The sequence below is a fragment of the Pecten maximus genome, chromosome 16, assembly GCF_902652985.1.
Source record: "Pecten maximus chromosome 16, xPecMax1.1, whole genome shotgun sequence".
Lineage (NCBI taxonomy): Eukaryota > Metazoa > Mollusca > Bivalvia > Pectinida > Pectinidae > Pecten > Pecten maximus.
The window spans coordinates 27,610,675-27,625,097 of NC_047030.1; the positions used below are offsets into that span (position 1 = coordinate 27,610,675).

The 14,423-nt window shown below is 35.6% G+C and overlaps 1 protein-coding gene across 1 annotated transcript in view; it reads left to right on the forward strand.

Annotated features, from left to right (window-relative positions):
* Positions 1-14,423, forward strand: part of LOC117314800 (agrin-like) — a 182,244-nt gene that overhangs the window by 127,719 nt on the left and 40,102 nt on the right. The window contains exons 14-18 of the mRNA XM_033868904.1: positions 129-275; positions 7,084-7,335; positions 7,553-7,756; positions 8,122-8,244; positions 8,855-9,010. Of these exons, the coding sequence (XP_033724795.1) occupies positions 129-275; positions 7,084-7,335; positions 7,553-7,756; positions 8,122-8,244; positions 8,855-9,010 (882 nt within the window). The remainder of the gene's footprint in view (positions 1-128; positions 276-7,083; positions 7,336-7,552; positions 7,757-8,121; positions 8,245-8,854; positions 9,011-14,423) is intronic.

Sequence of the window (14,423 nt, forward strand, 5' to 3'; positions counted from 1 at the left end):
CTCTCTCTCTCTCTCTCTCATCAATTATTTATCTCATTAACATGTTTTCATGTGTTGAATATTCAACAGACCCTTTGGACAATTGTTTCAATCAAATAATAGTTACATTGACCTTTTGAACACTTTAGCTTGTAACTGCCACACCTTGGGGCGCCTTCGTGGTGACTGTGATCAGACTACTGGGAAGTGCTTTTGTCGACACAAAATTCGTGGAGCAAAGTGTGATCGTTGTCCAAATGGCAGTTTGATAGTGTCTAGATATGGATGTCCAGAAGGTAAGTACACAGCTTCCCAATGTGATGTAGAGTACTATATCTGTGATTGGCATTAGGAACTATAATAACCATTCCAAGTGGATATCCTATACCTCAAGGTTAAATTCTTGTTAACCTGATCTAGTACCAAAAAGTTAAAGTACTCAAGATATCAATCTCAACATAATTTTGTTTCCGCTGCAATCATCTGCTAAATTATTTCAAATATTATTTTGGTCTGGGTGACACATCATCTTGGGAAGAGGGTTTCACGTACTAAAGTAGATTGCTGTGACCTCATTTTGTGCCTTTGAGATATGGATCAATTTGTTATAAATTTAGTGATTATGTCACATATCTTTGAGCAGCACTGTCTTGATTGTGGCGTGGGGATATTGTTGACTGAAATGTCTTTGTTGAGTGAATGTCTTGGGGAAGAAACATTTATTACTTCAAATAGGTAACAAAACAGGCACAGGGGAACAGATCACAGCAAATAGGTAAAAAAAACAACAACAGGGGAATGGATCACAGCAAATAGGTAACAAAACAAGAACAGGGGAACGGATCACAGCAAATAGGTAACAAAACAAGAACAGGGGAACGGATCACAGCAAATAGGTAACAAAACAAGAACAGGGGAATGGATCACAGCAAATAGGTAACAAACAGGAACAGGGGAACGGATCACAGCAAATAGGTAACAAAACAAGAACAGGGGAATGGATCACAGCAAATAGGTAACAAACAGGAACAGGGGAACGGATCACAGCAAATAGGTAACAAAACAAGAACAGGGGAATGGATCACAGCAAATAGGTAACAAAACAGAAACAGGGGAACGGATCACAGCAAATAGGTAACAAAACAAGAACAGGGGAACGGATTTCAGCAAATAGGTAACAAAACAGAAACAGGGGAACGGATCACAGCAAATAGGTAACAAAACAAGAACAGGGGAACGGATTTCAGCAAATAGGTAGCAAAACAGAAACAGGGGAACGGGTCACAGCAAATAGGTAACAAAACAGGAACAGGGGAACGAATTACAGCAAATAGGTAACAATACAGAAACAGGGGAACGGATTACAAAAAATAGGTAACAAAACAGAAACAGGGGAACGGATCACAGCAAATAGGTAACAAAACAAGAACAGGGGAATGGATTACAGCAAATAGGTAACAAAACAGAAACAGGGGAACGGATCACAGCAAATAGGTAACAAAACAAGAACAGGGGAACGGATTACAGCAAATAGGTAATAAAACAGAAACAGGGGAACGGATCACAGCAAATAGGTAACAAAACAAGAACAGGGGAACGGATAACAGCAAATAGGTAACAAAACAGAAACAGGGGAACGGATCACAGCAAATAGGTAACAAAACAAGAACAGGGGAACGGATTACAGCAAATAGGTAACAAAACAGAAACAGGGGAACGGATCACAGCAAATAGGTAACAAAACAAGAACGGGGGAACGGATTACAGAAAATAAGTAACAAAACAGAAACAGGGGAACGCATCACAGCAAATAGGTAACAAAACAAGAACAGGGGAACGGATAACAGCAAATAGGTAACAAAACAGGAGCAGGGGAACGGATTACAGCAAATAGGTAACAAAACATGAACAGGGGAACGGATTACAGCAAATAGGTAACAAAACAAGAACAGGGGAACGGATTACAGCAAATAGGTAACAAAACAAGAACAGGGGAACGGATTACAGAAAATAGGTAACAATACAGAAACAGGGGAACGGATTACAGCAAATAGGTAACAAAACAGAAACAGGGGAATGGATCACAGCAAATAGGTAACAAAACAAGAAGAGGGGAACGGATTACAGCAAATAGGTAACAAAACAAGATCAGGGGAACGGATTACAGCAAATAGGTAATAATACAGAAACAGGGGAACAGATTACAGAAAATAGGTAACAAAACAGAAACAGGGGAACGGATCACAGCAAATAGGTAACAATACAGGAACAGGGGAACGGATCACAGCAAATAGGTAACAAAACAAGAACAGGTGAACGGATTACAGCAAATAGGTAACAAAACAAGATCAGGGGAACGGATCACAGCAAATAGGTAACAAAACAAGATCAGGGGAACGGATCACAGCAAATAGGTAACAAAACAAGATCAGGGGAACGGATCACAGCAAATAGGTAACAAAACAAGAACAGGGGAACGGATCACAGCAAATAGGTAACAATACAGAAACAGGGGAACGGATCACAGCAAATAGGTAACAAAACAGGATCAGGGGAACGATTACAGCAAATAGGTAACAAAACAGAAACAGGGGAACGGATCACAGCAAATAGGTAACAAAACAGAAACAGGGGAACGGATCACAGCAAATAAGTAACAAAACAAGATCAGGGGACAGATCACAGCAAATAGGTAACAAAACAAGATCAGGGGAACGGATCACAGCAAATAGGTAACAAAACAAGATCAGGGGAACGGATCACAGCAAATAGGTAACAAAACAAGATCAGGGGAACGGATCACAGCAAATAGGTAACAAAACAAGATCAGGGGAACGGATCACAGCAAATAGGTAACAAAACAAGAACAGGGGAATGGATCACAGCAAATAGGTAACAATACAGAAACAGGGGAACGGATCACAGCAAATAGGTAACAAAGCAGGATCAGGGGAACGGATTACAGCAAATAGGTAACAAAACAGAAACAGGGGAACGAATCACAGCAAATAGGTATCAAAACAGAAACAGGGGAACGGATCACAGCAAATAGGTAACAAAACAAGATCAGGGGACAGATCACAGCAAATAGGTAACAAAACAAGATCAGGGGAACGGATCACAGCAAATAGGTAACAAAACAAGATCAGGGGAAAGGATCACAGCAAATAGGTAACAAAACAAGAACAAGGGAACGGATCACAGCAAATAGGTAACAAAACAAGATCAGGGGAAAGGATCACAGCAAATAGGTAACAAAACAGGAACAGGGGAACGGATCACAGCAAATAGGTAACAAAACAGAAACAGGGGAACGGATCACAGCAAATAGGTAACAAAACAAGAACAGGGGAACGGATTACAGCAAATAGGTAACAATACAGGAACAGGGGAACGGATCACAGCAAATAGGTAACAAAACAAGAACAGGGGAACAGATTACAGCAAATAGGTAACAAAACAAGATCAGGGGAACGGATTACAGCAAATAGGTAACAATACAGAAACAGGGGAACGGATTACAGCAAATAGGTAACAAAACAGAAACAGGGGAACGGATCACAGCAAATAGGTAACAAAACAAGAACAGGGGAACGGATTACAACAAATAGGTAACAAAACAGAAACAGAGGAACGGATTACAGAAAATAGGTAACAAAACAGGAACAGGGGAACGGATCACAGCAAATAGGTAACAATACAGAAACAGGAGAACGGATCACAGCAAATAGGTAACAAAACAGAAACAGGGGAACGGATCACAGCAAATAGGTAACAAAACAGGAACAGGGGAACGGATCACAGCAAATAGGTAACAAAACAAGATCAGGGGAACGGATCACAGCAAATAGGTAACAAAACAAGATCAGGGGAACGGATCACAGCAAATAGGTAACAAAGCAGGATCAGGGGAACGGATTACAGCAAATAGGTAACAAAACAGAAACAGGGGAACGAATCACAGCAAATAGGTATCAAAACAGAAACAGGGGAACGGATCACAGCAAATAGGTAACAAAACAAGATCAGGGGACAGATCACAGCAAATAGGTAACAAAACAAGATCAGGGGAACGGATCACAGCAAATAGGTAACAAAACAAGATCAGGGGAAAGGATCACAGCAAATAGGTAACAAAACAAGAACAAGGGAACGGATCACAGCAAATAGGTAACAAAACAAGATCAGGGGAAAGGATCACAGCAAATAGGTAACAACACAGGAACAGGGGAACGGATCACAGCAAATAGGTAACAAAACAGAAACAGGGGAACGGATCACAGCAAATAGGTAACAAAACAAGAACAGGGGAACGGATTACAGCAAATAGGTAACAATACAGGAACAGGGGAACGGATCACAGCAAATAGGTAACAAAACAAGAACAGGGGAACAGATTACAGCAAATAGGTAACAAAACAAGATCAGGGGAACGGATTACAGCAAATAGGTAACAATACAGAAACAGGGGAACGGATTACAGCAAATAGGTAACAAAACAGAAACAGGGGAACGGATCACAGCAAATAGGTAACAAAACAAGAACAGGGGAACGGATTACAACAAATAGGTAACAAAACAGAAACAGAGGAACGGATTACAGAAAATAGGTAACAAAACAGGAACAGGGGAACGGATCACAGCAAATAGGTAACAATACAGAAACAGGAGAACGGATCACAGCAAATAGGTAACAAAACAGAAACAGGGGAACGGATCACAGCAAATAGGTAACAAAACAGGAACAGGGGAACGGATCACAGCAAATAGGTAACAAAACAAGATCAGGGGAACGGATCACAGCAAATAGGTAACAAAACAAGATCAGGGGAACGGATCACAGCAAATAAGTAACAAAACAAGAACAGGGGAACGGATCACAGCAAATAGGTAACAATACAGAAACAAGGGAACGGATCACAGCAAATAGGTAACAAAACAGGATCAGGGGAACGGATCACAGCAAATAGGTAACAAAACAGAAACAGGGGAACGGATCACAGCAAATAGGTAACAAAACAAGATCAGGGGACAGATCACAGCAAATAGGTAACAATACAGAAACAGGGGAACGGATTACAGCAAATAGGTAACAAAACAGAAACAGGGGAACGGATCACAGCAAATAGGTAACAAAACAAGAACAGGGGAACGGATTACAACAAATAGGTAACAAAACAGAAACAGAGGAACGGATTACAGAAAATAGGTAACAAAACAGGAACAGGGGAACGGATCACAGCAAATAGGTAACAATACAGAAACAGGGGAACGGATCACAGCAAATAGGTAACAAAACAGAAACAGGGGAACGGATCACAGCAAATAGGTAACAAAACAGGAACAGGGGAACAGATCACAGCAAATAGGTAACAAAACAAGATCAGGGGAACGGATCACAGCAAATAGGTAACAAAACAAGATCAGGGGAACGGATCACAGCAAATAAGTAACAAAACAAGAACAGGGGAACGGATCACAGCAAATAGGTAACAATATAGAAACAGGGGAACGGATCACAGCAAATAGGTAACAAAACAGGATCAGGGGAACGGATCACAGCAAATAGGTAACAAAACAGAAACAGGGGAACGGATCACAGCAAATAGGTAACAAAACAAGATCAGGGGACAGATCACAGCAAATAGGTAACAAAACAAGATCAGGGGAACGGATCACAGCAAATAGGTAACAAAACAAGATCAGGGGAAAGGATCACAGCAAATAGGTAACAAATCAAGAACAAGGGAACGGATCACAGCAAATAGGTAACAAAACAAGAACAGGGGAACGGATTACAGCAAATAGGTAACAAAACAAGATCAGGTGAACGGATAACAGCAAATAGGTAACAATACAGAAACAGGGGAACAGATTACAGCAAATAGGTAACAAAACAGAAACAGGGGAACGGATCACAGCAAATAGGTAACAAAACAAGAACAGCGGAACGGATTACAACAAATAGGTAACAAAACAAACAGAGGAACGGATTACAGAAAATAGGTAACAAAACAGGAACAGGGGAACGGATCACAGCAAATAGGTAACAATACAGAAACAGGGGAACGGATCACAGCAAATAGGTAACAAAACAGAAACAGGGGAACGGATCACAGCAAATAGGTAACAAAACAAGAACAGGGGAACGGATCACAGCAAATAGGTAACAAAACAAGAACAGGGGAACGGATCACAGCAAATAGGTAACAAAACAAGAACAGGGGAACGGATCACAGCAAATAGGTAACAAAACAAGAACAGGGGAACGGATCACAGCAAATAGGTAACAAAACAGGAACAGGGGAACGGATCACAGCAAATAGGTAACAAAACAAGAACAGGGGAACGGATCACAGCAAATAGGTAACAAAACAAGAACAGGGGAACGGATCACAGCAAATAGGTAACAAAACAAGACCAGGGGAACGGATCACAGCAAATAGGTAACAAAACAAGATCAGGGGAACGGATCACAGCAAATAGGTAACAAAACAAGATCAGGGGAACGAATCACAGCAAATAGGTAACAAAACAAGAACAGGGGAACGGATTACAGCAAATAGGTAACAAAACAAGAACAGGGGAACGGATTACAGCAAATAGGTAACAATACAGAAACAGGGGAATGGACTACAGCAAATAGGTAACAATACAGAAACAGGGGAACGGATCACAGCAAATAGGTAACAAAACAGAAACAGGGGAACCGATTACAGAAATTCTAAGGTAACAAAACAAAAACAGGGGAACGGGTCACAGAAAATAGGTAACAAACAGGAACAAGGGGAACGGATCACAGAAAATAGGTAACAAAACAGGAACAGGAGAACGGGTCACAGAAAATAGGTAACAAACAGGAACTTAAAGTCCTAGAATCAAGTTTGTTTGATTAAATGAAAGGCAGAGAATCCTCAAACATATGTGAACATGAGGTGAGCAATGTAGGCCCATTGGGCAACCTAATTGTTGTATGTTATCTTTACAATCTGTGTTGCATTTGCCTATATGTCGTTAGTAGACTGTATACTACCATCTGGTAACAGTTCAATGCCTAAATAACTACCTATCAACTTTCGATATGAGCCCTATGTCTATTTGTAGATCCTAATGTGTTACCTACGCCGAGGACATGTAGAGATGTACAGTGTGGTTTTGGTGGTACCTGTGTTGAGTTTGATAACCGAGCCTACTGCGACTGTGAATCATTGCCTTGCTTTGCTGGGGACTGGCCACGGTCCAGGGCTGTGTGTGGTAGTGACCTCAACACCTATGAGTCAGAGTGTGAACTTAGACGAGCAGCTTGTATCCAGCAAACCAATATCACAATTTTCCTACATGAAGGATGTGGCAACCGTGAGTTTTTTTGTTGATATATGTGTTTGTTTTAATACTCTCCACATGACAATCTAAATTTACTTTAATTTAAGGTGGAAATTATATGTAAAAACTTCAAAATTTGAAGCTGTGAAAAATATATAATTTAATACCATTTTGTAACTATGCACCTTTTTCTATAGATTCTGTTTTATTGTATTGAAAAAAAAAAGAACATTAAAAAATCATATAATAGAGAGGACCACCCCATCACCAATAATGAACGGTCACCCAAGACGAACTCCCGACTACCGGGCTACCACACCAACACCACAACATGAACGGCCACGGAGTAGTTACAAAACAACACGCCATGCTGGGCATGCCCCTCCTGAAGCGAGCAGTGAGGTGACACGAACCACAGCCAGACCTGTCACCAACCCTCCTCCACTTGTTGAAGGTAATTGTGACATTATTGAAATGATACTCCACCTCACTACTGATCTGGGAACCTTGATCAGATATCCAATTTGAGGATAGCCGTTAGTTGTTAAATCTCCAGTACTGTTTGTACTAGATTAGAGAATGATTGATGTAGACATGATCCTATAACCACCTGAATGCTGGCCTTCTAGCACTATGTACATCTTGCATCAAATTATTGACACACAACGCAACTATCACCATGCAGCTTATCTGGTGTCATTTGCTGTGCAATCCCTTGGGCACCGGGCCGTTAGGTATGGATAAAGCTTCCCGTGTCTGTACTGTTTCAGACTAATGGAGAGCCCTGAACTAGTGATGTTCTTTATAACAACATTTCAGGTAAAATTTTGGACATTTGCTTGGATGACACATATTGCAGTGTCCAAAACAGCCACTGTCATCTAGGGATTTGTACCTGTTGGGATGGATACATTCCTACATTGGATAATACACACTGCTCAGGTAAGTCTACAAACCAAGGTAGGACAGTCTGGGAGCAAGTCAATTATTGGTGAATTCTTGCCCTATAAGCAAATTAGTCTTTACTCTACTGAACATACTGAGATACTCATACTTTACTATTGAAATTGAGTTGTGCTACTAGTAGTGATGACATTAGATAACAGTCATTGACATCTTACTATTAAAATTGAGTTGTGCTACTAGTAGTGATGACATTAGATAACAGTCATTGTCATCTTACTATTAAAATTGATTTGTGCTACTAGCAGTGATGACATTAGATAACAGTCATTGACATTTTACTATTAAGATTGAGTTGTGTTGCAGGGAATATTTCATCCATTGTATATCTAATTACTGTTAACTTATTTTCGCAGTTATATTTAGTTGAATTCTTTACATGCTGTGCTAGATGTAGATTTTGTGTATTGTTTTCCATGGCTAATTTACAGTTGGTATACCAATTCAACGTCGCTGCTAATCATTGCGCTAATCATCGTGCTTATCATATCAAATTCAGTTATGTGTGCCATGATATGTACTTTTACAGTATGGAGTAGTAAGTAGGAGATTATAATGGAATACTTTGATTTCTATTGTTGTCATATAGAGGTGGAGCAGACAAGACCCAGTCATCCTCATCTACATGACCAGTCGGCATGCTCAATAAACCCTTGTCGTAACCAAGGATTGTGTGTACCTGATGATCTCCTGGGCTACCGATGTTTGTGTCCCCTTGGGAAAATTGGACCAAACTGTAAAAGAGGTTTAGTACTTCCAAGATTCAGTGTGTGTTTACACACATGCTATCATTATACATATATCACTGTGATTCAGCAAGTTGTGTAAATTGAGATCTTCTATTTAACTTGGGTTCTGATATCTGGCTAGTAGATACTTATAAGTTATACTTAGTAGATACCTATATACAGATATATAGTAAAATATCTATATACCTATACCTAGTAGATACCTATATACCTATAAATAGTAGATACCTATGTACCTATACCTAGTAGATACCTATATACCTATATCTAGTAGATATCTATATACCTATACCTAGTAGATATCTATATACCTATACCTAGTAGATATCTATATACCTATACATAGTATATATCTATATACCTATACCTACACTACTGCATACCCAAGCCCTTAAAACGGCCATTAAAAACCCCATTAAAATTTCCCATCATAAAACCATCAATCATGCTATTAATTTTGTACCTTTAATTGCTGTTAATTGAAAAATTTTAATACAAGTTTGATAGTCTTTAAATGTGACAGTTTTCAATTTTAATGATCATCAAAGGGTTGAAACAAATCAATTAGTTCATGGTACTTAATTAATACATTTTAATGGCTATTAACAAAACATTTATAATGATCATTAATTATTTTAATAATGGCTTTTAATTTAACATTAATGACTATTAAAGGTACAAAATTAATGGGTCTGAAAAAAACCCAATAAAATTTAAATGCATTTTAAGGATTTTAATGGTTTGTCAAATTGCCCATTACAAACCCATTAAAGTTTTCACTAAGTAATTGCCATTACAATGTAATAGGGCCATCAATAATTAGTTTTCAATGTAATGGGCATCAAACCTTATGGTGTAATGGGCATTAAACATTTTGGTGTAATGTAATGGCCATTAGGTTTGGAGCAAAACCATTTTTGTAATGCCCATTAACGGTGTCATTACTTTCTGAAGTGTACTCTGTAATGGCCGTTACATTTCGTCAGAAAAGGTGTAATGGCCATTAAAGGTGTATAAAACTAAAAGACCATTACAAGAAAATACACTTTAATGGCCATAATTTTTACAAATATAATGACCATTACTTTTAAAGTACAAAAACTGTTTAAAGATCAACACAATGGTAATGGCCATTACGTTTTTACAAACAAAAGTGTAATGGCCATTATATATATACAGGTATACAAAATTAATGGACCTACATGTGACCATTACATAAGACGCATTCAGAAAATTTAGAAAATGCATTTTACCACTTAATTTCATCAAAGTTCATCATGAACTGTATCACTATGCATGTTTGACAATATCGTTGTACATGTAGTCCTTCCATTAAAAATTGCATTCAAAGTGATCCATCATTTGTTTCAAATTGATAACTGCTTCAAAAATGGATATTCACAGTACACAATCATGTGGATCGACCCAAAATCCTTTTAATATTCTTCAGATACATGTAAGAGTGATTTATGTTCATTATTGCATTAATTCTCAATGTACATATGATGTGTGTTTGTACAATTTGGTTGAATAGGCAATACAATTTAAGAAATGCCAAAGCTGTTTGAATATAATGTACAGTATGTAAATTTAGGTCACATGCATGGTGATTGGTTTTAAGTTAATTCTTACCTATAAACAGGTTGACATACTTCCAGAGTTGAATATTTCATTTCCTGGTAGTCTTGTATTAATCATGAACCAGGTATTAAAGATAAATACTTCCCTTCATTTGTAAAATAACATGTTGTTCATATGTGTGAGAAAAGCCTCATGGCTGCCATGTATTGGAACTCTCCTGCTTGAAGTTATTGGGCGGGAAAATTTGGCGGGAAATTTGAAGTTTTTTTTATTGTGAAGGGGTTTAGTAAGCCTGTACAGTTTCCTTATTCTTCTTTAAGCCAACAACAAAATTGTCATATAGACATGGAATTCAACAATAACAATATAATGAAAAATAAGATACTGAAATAATACCTTAATTTAAGGTCAACAATTCATGGTAGTATATTAAACATTGTCATATATATTACAATATGATGTGATGATATTTGTAATATTTGTAATGGCCATTACAAGAAAAAAAATGTCACTTATGAGGAATAACAAATGTAATGGCATTACATAAAGGTACCATTAAGTAATGGACATGTATGCATTTAGGTCATTTTAAAAAACCCAAAAAAACCTTTTTAAGGCAAAAATTTTTTTTAAATTACTTTTTTTTAAAAAAATTTTAAAAAGTTTTAAAATTTAAGGTTACAAAAAACCAAATGTCCCCTTAAATAGAATAAAAATTTTAAAATGCATTACATAAACAAATTAAAAATGTTTCCATTTTAAAAATTTTTTTATGGTTTCCTTATTTTAAATCTTACATTCCCTTAAATCATTATTTGTCAAAATTTGTTTAAATGGCTTAAAAAAGGATTTTAAGGCAAATCGGTTACCCCCCAAAATTCTTAAATTTTGAAAAATATTTTTTTTCTTTAAAATTTGGAAAAGGTTTGGGGAAAAAAATTTTGAATGGCCAAACCTTTAAAAACCCCCCCAAAAATTTTAAAAAGAAAGGTTTTAAAAATAAAAACAGTTAATGGAATTAAATTTTTTTTTTTACTTTCCCCAAAAAAATATTTTTAGGAAAAAATTTTTTAAAAAAAAAAATCCCTTTTTTTAATCCTTTGGGTAAATTGGTGGAAAAAAGGCCCCAAATTTTAGGGAAATTTTGTTTAATTTTTTTAAATTTTTGGGAAAAAATTGTTATTTGGTTTAAAAAAAAAAGTTTTATCAAAAAACCCCCCAAAAACCCAATCCCTGTTAAAATCAATATAAAAAAAAAAAAATCCTTTTAAGAAAAAAGAATATAAAAAAAAATTTAATAATTCAAGGATTTTAGGTTTGAAAACATAAAAAAAAACCATAAAAAAAAGAAGGGCCGGTAAAAAAATAATCACATTTGCTAGAGGGCAAAATAAATGAAGGAAAAAAGGGGCCAATGGGGATTAAAGGAAAAAATTTTTGGGTTTAAAAAAGGGGGGATACATTTTCCCAAAAAATGGGAACAAAAATGGGGGGCCTAAAAAAAAAACTAAAACCAAAAGGTAGGGGAAAAAAAATTTTAAAAATTTAAGGATTAAAAAAAAAATTTTAAAGAAAAAAAAAAAAAAGGGGAAAAAGGAAAAGAAAAAGGGGGTTTTAAAAAATTTTAATGGGAAGGGGAAAAAAAAATTTGCAAAATTAAATTTAAAAAAAAAACCGGGAAAAAATCCAAAAAAAATTTTTTAAAAAAATTTTAAAAATTTAAGGGGGGGCCCAAATTTTGAACCAAAAAAGAGAACTAAAATTTAATGTAATTCAAACCTATTAGATTTTAACCTATACTAGAAATCATACCCTTATATTTAGATACCTTATACTATACCGTAGATCCCATATCCCAAATACTAGAGATATTTTATTATCCCTATAGATACTATATACCTATATAGTAAACCAAACCCAAACCCTAGTAAATCTTATACAATTTTTAATTAGATACCTATATCCCTTCCAAGTAATTTTAATACCTTACTATAGATTTTTTTAAATACCTATACCTAGAAATCCCCTATAACCTATAATAAAAACCTAAAACCCTATACCTAGGAACTATATACCTATATAGTAATACTAAACCTAACCGAGATATATTCCAACTAGATTTTTCTATATACCTATCCCTAGTAGATACCTTTTTAAAAAACCTTCCCTAGTAGATATCTATAACCAAATTAATAGATACTAAAAAACCTATCCGTAGTTCCTATATCCCTTACCTGTAAATTTCATAAACCTATATAAGTAGTTCTATACCCCTTTTTAAAGTAGTACCTAAAACCTTATAGAATACCATATACCTATACTATAGATATTATATACCTTACCTAGTAATATCTATAAAAATAACCTTAGATACCTATATACCTTTTCCTAGTAGATACTATTACCTTCCCTATAGATACTATATCCCTATACCTAAGTTTCTATATACCTATATAAGTAAAACCTTATACCTATACTAGAAAATATAACCTTACTATAGATTTTTTTTTTTTATATCCCTTACTATAGATTCTTAATATCCCAATTAACCTAAAACCTATCATAGTGATACTATTACCTTACCTAGTAATATTTATTTTATCCCTAGGATACCTATTACCTATACAGTAGAAAAATATCCCTTTAACCTTAGTCCTTAAAAAACATAAAGATATGTATACCTTCCAGTAGAATATATATACCTACCTATAATATTATATACAAAACTATAATACCTAAATTACAAGAACCCCTAAAAAACCTAAATAGAGATACCTATATCCTTACCTGTAGATACCTATAATTACTAGAGATACCATTACCTATCTAGAGATACCATATCCCTTACCAGTAGTCCCTTAAAAGGTTTTCATTAGATACTTATACCTATCTAGTAAAACCTATATACCTATAGAAAATCCCTATAATATACAAGTAGATACCTATATCCCCAAACCCTAGAATATTTAACCTATCCTAGTAAACTTTCCCTATACTAGTAGTTTCTTTTAACCTTACCTAAAATACCATAACCATATAGAGATACCATACCCCTAACCTAGTAGATACCATTCCTATACCTAGTAGATTTTAATCCTTTTAAAGTAGTACCAAACCTAGAGATACCTATTCCCTATACCTAGTAGTTTCTATATACCTATTTTAAGTAATACCTATTAACCTTATAAAATGGGATATTTATACCAAAAATATGATACTATATCCATATATAATCCCTTTTTAAACCTATACCGTAGAATATAATCCTTTCCAGAAAATCTATATACCATATAGGATACTTATCCTTATCCTAGTAGATACCTATACCAAACCAGTAGAACTAATACCATCCTTTTTTTATACCAATCCCCTTATAGTAATTAAAATATTATACCTAGTAATCCAAAATCCCTATTATATGGGATATCTTATACCTTACCAAAGGGTCCCTATAACCAAAAGTAATTTAACCTAACCTAGGATACCTATATATTTATACATATATTCCTTCCCCTTTAGTAGAAAAAAATTTTTTAAAAAAACCTTCCTAGTAGAATTTATACTATACCTAGAATTTTCCAATACCTATCATAGAATTAATTCCTTTATAGAGATACCAATCCCATACCTATAGATACCAATACCCCCCCTAGTAGAACCTATAATATATTTTAGATCCCATTACCTATACCAGTAATACCTTTCCTTCATGTAGAATTTATCCATCCATAATCCTATATACCTAACATAGTAAAAACAAAAAACCTATCCCTATAGATCTAAAACCCTAAAAATAGTATTTACCATCCCTAAGACTATATCCTTACC